Source organism: Melitaea cinxia, chromosome 24, assembly GCF_905220565.1.
Source record: "Melitaea cinxia chromosome 24, ilMelCinx1.1, whole genome shotgun sequence".
NCBI lineage: Eukaryota > Metazoa > Arthropoda > Insecta > Lepidoptera > Nymphalidae > Melitaea > Melitaea cinxia.
In genome coordinates, this window is record NC_059417.1 from 7,033,220 (window position 1) to 7,039,939 (window position 6,720).

General features: G+C 32.5%; 1 protein-coding gene across 1 annotated transcript; it reads left to right on the forward strand.

Annotated features, from left to right (window-relative positions):
* Nucleotides 1-3,400: 3,400 nt before the first annotated feature.
* LOC123665677 (peptidyl-prolyl cis-trans isomerase FKBP1A) lies at nt 3,401-5,972 on the forward strand. The gene is made up of 3 exons (XM_045599943.1): nt 3,401-3,592; nt 3,781-3,941; nt 5,400-5,972. The coding sequence occupies exons 1-3, from the start codon at nt 3,556-3,558 to the stop codon at nt 5,526-5,528; spliced, it is 327 nt and encodes a 108-aa protein (XP_045455899.1). The 5' UTR covers nt 3,401-3,555; the 3' UTR covers nt 5,529-5,972.
* The last annotated feature ends 748 nt before the right edge of the window (nt 5,973-6,720 follow it).

A 6,720-nucleotide genomic window follows, 5' to 3' on the forward strand; every position in this document is an offset into this window, starting at 1 on the left:
TGGGACGTTGTTACAGGGAAAATTAAATCAGTTAGGACGTTGTTCGTTTGAAATAACTGTTATTTATAAATATTTTTAATTCAACATTTGTTCAATTAATTGCTAACGTATTATATTAATAGTATTTTATGAATACCTACAATAAATACAGTTTTTTCTTTTAATTTTAGTTGTGTATGATAACGAAACCACTATGACACATCAAACGTCATGATTGCCTCCTGGTGCAAAAGAAATTTGTCAGGAACTAGCTGACGTATAGGAAGAAATCCTGCATGAAGAAAATGTAACCAGAGAAATTACCTGCGACAGCTCAATACCGAATGCCAGGTCTGATCTGTCTACCGAGAGAGTCTACAGCAATCAACCTAGTACACTTTCTTTGGAAGCACCTTCTAGTTTCGAAAATTCACCAATAGCCAGCTTGAAAACTTAGAAGTTTTTGACGATAGGTTTACTCCGATAAATTTGGGACTATCAGTGCTAATTCCCATTCCGTCTCCTACTAATTTCAATAAGTCCTGCGATAACATTTTCTGCGCTAATCATGTAGACTCTTTGATTTCTTCGTCCTCATTTAGCACTACAAATACGCCTGCTCTTTCGTACTCAATCAATTACACTACAACAAGAAAACGGCAGAGGCACCCAAAGAATGGACAGACCTTAAACGCAAATCCTTTAAGAACTTTAGTAAAAAATACGTTACAAAAAAAAGGGGTAAAGCCGTAGTAGTACGTAGGCGTAAAAACAATGGGGCCATCGTGTAAATACTGTTACAAACGTTCTATCAAATATTTCGATCAAAATAAAGAAAAAAAAATGATGCCTAAACAATGACACTGTTAATAATAGAAAACATAGTTTTAAGTATTATCTCCCACTGATTACAGGTAATCCCATGCATCTCACTGCGAAAAAATAGAAGTATAACAAATTATGTTCATTTATAGTCTTGCAGTTTCAACTCGTATCTTTAAGACTGCGTGGAAGAAGTACGATGGAAGTGCTATATTAGAAGAGGACAGACGGGTTTGCCACGAAAAGCACAACGTTGTTATAAATCATGCAATGAAACAAAGTGTCTGTGACCATGTTCGGGCATTTGTACCCAATGAATCGCATTATATCCGTAAGAACAGCCAAAAGCTTTACCTGCAAGGGGACTTAATTATTGCGAAAATGTTCAAATTATATCTTCAATGGTTCGGCTCAGAGCAATACGCATCTAAGGCTATAAAAGAACGCCAGTATCGTGAAATTGTCAACTCAAACTTCAATCTAGCTTTCCATATTCCCAAAAAGGATCAGTGCGATGAATGTCCAAGAAAAAGAATCTTTTAAAAAACACCACACTGATAAGCAGGCTGCAAGGCATTTAAAACGCCAAGGCATTTAAAAAGTAATTATAGAAGCACATAACAGAGTAATTTATTGTTTGTCTACGTAATATTTCCTCTACACACATCTAGGCTACGAAGTAAGAGTGATTGATAAATTAATGAGGCTGATTATTAAGTGACTTATTTTGAGTTCAGTCACTAGTGAAATATTTAAAAATACGTTTTATCCGTATTATTTAATTTTGTATTACCCACACATTAGGGAATTCTAAACATTTTAAATATCTTATTCTATACTTTACAATTAAACTGTATGTATACTATAAACTGGTAACGTAACCGTTAAAACTTAAAATAGTAATTAAATGGCATATCGTATCACATTATTTATTGTATGGTAACACGTTGACACAGTTAGTCGGAGATGCAGGTTCGATCCCCGCTGGAACGGTCGATTTTGGATATGATATTAAAAATGCGTTTTTTTTTTCGTTGTTATCTTCTTCTATATAAATAAAAATAAACGTTGCTAAGCGCATAACTTGAGAATGGCTCGACCGATTCGGCTAATTTATTTTTTGGATGTTCCTTAGGGCCCGGTAACGGAGGTTTTAATACAAAAAAAAAAGAAACTAAAACATAATAATAAATTAATTTTTACTATTAACGAAGTCTGTCCGGGCAGCTAGTGATAAATATTCACGTACCTTTATAAGTTTAAGACTGCTATTTAAGTCCTTACTGTAATTCCTCTAGGCTACCTATTTACTAGTTACCTACCACACAATAAATAATGTGATACGATATGCCATTTAATTACTACCTATTTTAAGTTTTAATTGTTACGTCACCAGGCTTACATACAGTTTAATTGTAAAGTATAGAGCCTCGTCTAGGTGCTTCTAATTGTAAAATTATAAAGGCTCAATGTTATTTGAAAATCTATGTTATTGTTTATTTTATAATTAAAACATTTATTTTGTTTTATCAGGAGCATAGATCTGAAACTTCTAACCTAATCTAGCTGTGATGTGATTGCTATTCAAAGCGATGCCATCTAATGGTTTTGTTACCTATTTTGTGATATTTTTTAAATTAAAAAACAATTAAAATTATATTTTCGTCTTTTATTTAGTTACATTAGAGTTTAGTTATAATTAGGCTAAAATTATGTTTTATATTTCAATGTTATTATTCACAAAGGACTCTTAAAGGTATAGGTAATTCCAACAAAAAACGAACCATTTTAATATGGGACGTCACTTATTTTAGACATTTCCGTAAAACAATGTATAATATACACTACGGACCCAAGTTATTCCACAGTAAAATGTCATATGGTAACATAGAACTCACTATCTCGTGTTATAAACGCTTAAAAAATATACGCTACAAAGCATTTTACAAGACAGAGGCAATGTAACAACATACCAAAAAATCAAAATGTCAAGTCTCACCGTTTAAGAGTTACAAAAGTCAACAACTTCTTCAGCCTCTACTGAAAACTATCAAATCTACAGATCGGACTTTATTCTACGGATGAGTCGACATTTATCAGTTACATTATTAATTATTTTTGTGAAAAATTTTGTATTAAAAATCTTCTGTATATATAAAAATCCCGTGTCGCGATGTTTGTTTGAGCTAGTTTCCGAAACTACTGAACCAATTTTGATAAAATTTTGTAGAGATGTGACTTTGTCGAACGTAACTATCCTATATTTTATTTCGATTAATGACCGCGACATTTTTGAAAAATTAATAATATATGGCGGTACGAAGTTCGCTGTTATGTCAACTAGTTGATAAACAAAATGTATCTAATTGTAATTTTTGATTTGTATGTTTTTCTCCTATTCATCACTATTGTAACTGAAATTATTAACCATTTGGTAGAAAATTGTATTTACAAATGATGAGTAAAAAAATTCAAAATTATTAATTAATTTTATGAAAAAAAATTATATTTCAGTTTGAAAAGGATTAAATATCAATAAGTAGTTATAGTCGTTTTATCTTTTACAAGCGTCGCCTTAAATCATCGGCCAATCAGAACCCGTAGAAAAACCATAGACACGTTAAAAAGCGCTTCTAGTTTTTCAGTGGAACCGGGCGTAGCGTATTTTGGTACTACTTAGTACGGGCTTGGTACGGGCGTATGTCGTAAAGATCGTGTGAAATAATAAAAAAAAAATAAGGAAGCAATCAAAACATGGGAGTCGACGTTGAAACTATTTCCCCAGGCGATGGTAAAATACTATTTTCTTTATTTTGTAATAAAGTTATTCTGATGCTTTTACTCTAACCTTATTCGCTCTACATAACATTAGAACTTCTAATTAGAATATTGTTATTACTTATTTTATGAGTATGACGTTGTTGGGATATTGATAATATTTTTATAATAATAATATAATACCATAAAAATGTTTCATAGGATCGACATACCCTAAGAGGGGTCAGACCGTGGTTGTCCATTACACGGGCACGCTGACCAACGGACAGAAGTTCGATTCGTCCCGCGACAGGGGCAAGCCCTTCAAGTTCAAGATTGGAAAGGGCGAGGTTATCAAGGGCTGGGACGAAGGCGTCGCTAAGGTAAATTTCAAAGCCTTGTAAGGATTTCACCCACGCTGTATTTTCTCGTTAGAACACTGTCTAATACTGTGCTCAAAAATAGCCTAGAAACACTATTCTACTGATAAATCCTTCTACTAAGAGGTAGAGCATAAACTTGACCTTTAAAAACTAACCAAAAAGGTTTTCTGCCAGTGGCTTTACTTACATGGATGCCACAAGTTTGGGCTGTTCCGCCTTTTCATTAAAATGTAACCTATGCCATGCAGTAATGTTAGTATTTTCCTTGTGAAAGAATTATTAAAAACAGTCCAGTCGATTTTGAGGTTATTATAAACAAACAAGCAATTAAATTTTTATGAGAAAAGTCAAAATTATCCTAATTTATTATATACTAGCAGTACGGGCGACTTCGCCCGCGTGGTATTAAAAAAAAATTATTGTTCAGTTCGCAGTTACAAAATAAATATTTTTTTAAAATAAAGTAGCCTAAGTTACTCCTTATTACATCAGCTATCTGCTATTGAATGTCCCGTCAAAATTGGGCCAGCCATTTCAGAGATTAGCCAGAACAAACAGAAAGACAAAAAATTTGAAAAAAATGTTATTTTGTGATATGTACAAGTAACAAGTGACAAAAAGGAACAATCAGTTTCTAGGTTTAATTTGAAAGCAATTACTATTTTGATCTCTACTTCTCCTAGCTAGGTAGCTGAGCTATCTGTATTAAGGAGAAGAGATTTGCCTCCCAAGAATTCTACAATTTTTACTTTTCATTAGTTTGCCACGAGTTGTTCAGAGTTCAAAGTTACATTATAGATTATAAAGTTACATTACATTCTACAAAAGATAACATACATAATTTTTAATAGTAAGTAGGTTAAGAGTGAAATAATAAAAAGCAAACAAAAACAAAAAAATACCGTACCGTGTATGCATCTATATGCATTTAGTACAAAGCGGTTATTTTAATATTACAAACAGATACTCCAATTTTATTTATTTGTATAGATTATTATTTACACACATACATACAATTTCATACATATAATAGTGAGGAACAAATACTCTCTAATACAGGTTAATACCTATATTAGACTATTGTATATTAGAATTGTATTGGCCATACAGGTGCTGTGGTCTGGGTGTTTGTGCAGCCCTTGTGGGTCCCTCCACCGTGCTTTGGAGAGCATGTTGAGCTATCAGTCCCGGTTGTTATCATGTACACCTGATAGCGGTCGTTACTTATAGTAGAGAATATCGCCGAATATCGCCATATAATAATCCGCCAACCCGCATTGGAGCAGCGTGGTGGATTAAGCTCTGATCCTTCTCCTACATAGGGAAAAAGGCCTATGCCCAGTGGTGGGATATTACAGGCTAAAGCGTTACCTATATTAGACACCAGCTGCTCACACAAAAAAAAATAACATATAGTTTAATTGGTTTAAATTGATGTATAAATTTTTTATCTTTCAGATGTCCGTCGGTGAGCGTGCTAAGCTGACATGCTCTCCTGACTATGCCTATGGCCAGCAAGGTCATCCTGGAGTGATCCCACCAAACTCTACTCTCATCTTTGATGTAGAACTCATCCGTCTTGAATAAACTCACCAAGTATCACAGATTAGAGATAGTTTCATAATACTAATTGTTCACGACAAGGCTTAAAATATTGCCTTTGTGTTCAAAGTCATTACATAAGTTGATTTTCTTAGTTAAGGGGATATCATGCAATTATTAGTAAAATTTTAAGTTTTTTTTTTTTAATAACATGATTTTTATGATAACATACATGACTCAGATTCTTATACACTATTTTAAAAAAAACTGTGAAAAACATTCCTGTGAAACATACTGTGAAAAAGCATTTCAAAGTCAATTAAACCTATATTTTTTATATACTTTCATGGAATTTTTGGGATGTAAGCACAAGATGTAATCTTTGGTGAGGTTTTTTCTTTTACTTATTTTCTATTTGTATTCCTTCTGGAAACTTCTGGAAAGCTTTACTATATGTAAAACTTAAGAATAAATATCATCTAACACTCATACTTTGTTTTATTTATCATTATATAATTATTGTTTTCCTATTAACTACAAATTGACGTAAATAAAACACGTATAGAAGTTTTTCTAAGGATAGTTGAATACGAGAAGAAAAGACTTAATATTAGGCATTATTATAGTAAAGGTGTCCCATTAGACATCAGTATTAATCTATAGAAATAAATAAAATTGGAGTGTTTGTAATATTAAAATAACCGCTTTTTACTAGATTCATATGTATACATACGTATACACAGTACATATACCAAAATGACATTTTTTAAATTTTTGTCTGTCTGTATGTTCCGGCTAATCTTTGAAACTGCTGGACCGATTTTGACGGGACTTACACTGACAGATAGCTAATGTAATAAGGAATAACTGTTATTCAAAACATGGGCGTACCCACTGTAGGGCATTTGCTCCTGACTCGAAGCTAATAAATATTTTGGATAAGGAATTTTAGGTAAATTTAGCCAAAACCTCCGTAAGCTATTGAAATAGTAAAGGTAAATGAAAAGTTGCAGTAAATAGGAAGCGTTTTTAATTTCTACTACTATAATGAGTTTTTATATAAGTTACTATCGACCCGCTCCGGCTTCACAAGGGTTAATGATGATACTAAATATAAAATAAATATTTGCAATGTAAGCGCAAAAAATGTGTTTATTTACATCACATTAGAAACTTCTAAAACTATCAGTCCTCTGGAATCACTATGTACTAAAGAAAACCGTATCAAAATCCGTTG

Excerpts from the sequence above, each read along its gene's own strand:
- LOC123665677 (XM_045599943.1), top strand. The coding sequence starts at position 3,556 with ATGGGAGTCGACGTTGAAACTATTTCCCCAGGCGATG. Across the intron at positions 3,593-3,780 it reads AACTATTTCCCCAGGCGATG|GATCGACATACCCTAAGAGG; the intron begins GTAAAATACTAT and ends AATGTTTCATAG. Across the intron at positions 3,942-5,399 it reads GGGACGAAGGCGTCGCTAAG|ATGTCCGTCGGTGAGCGTGC; the intron begins GTAAATTTCAAA and ends TTTATCTTTCAG.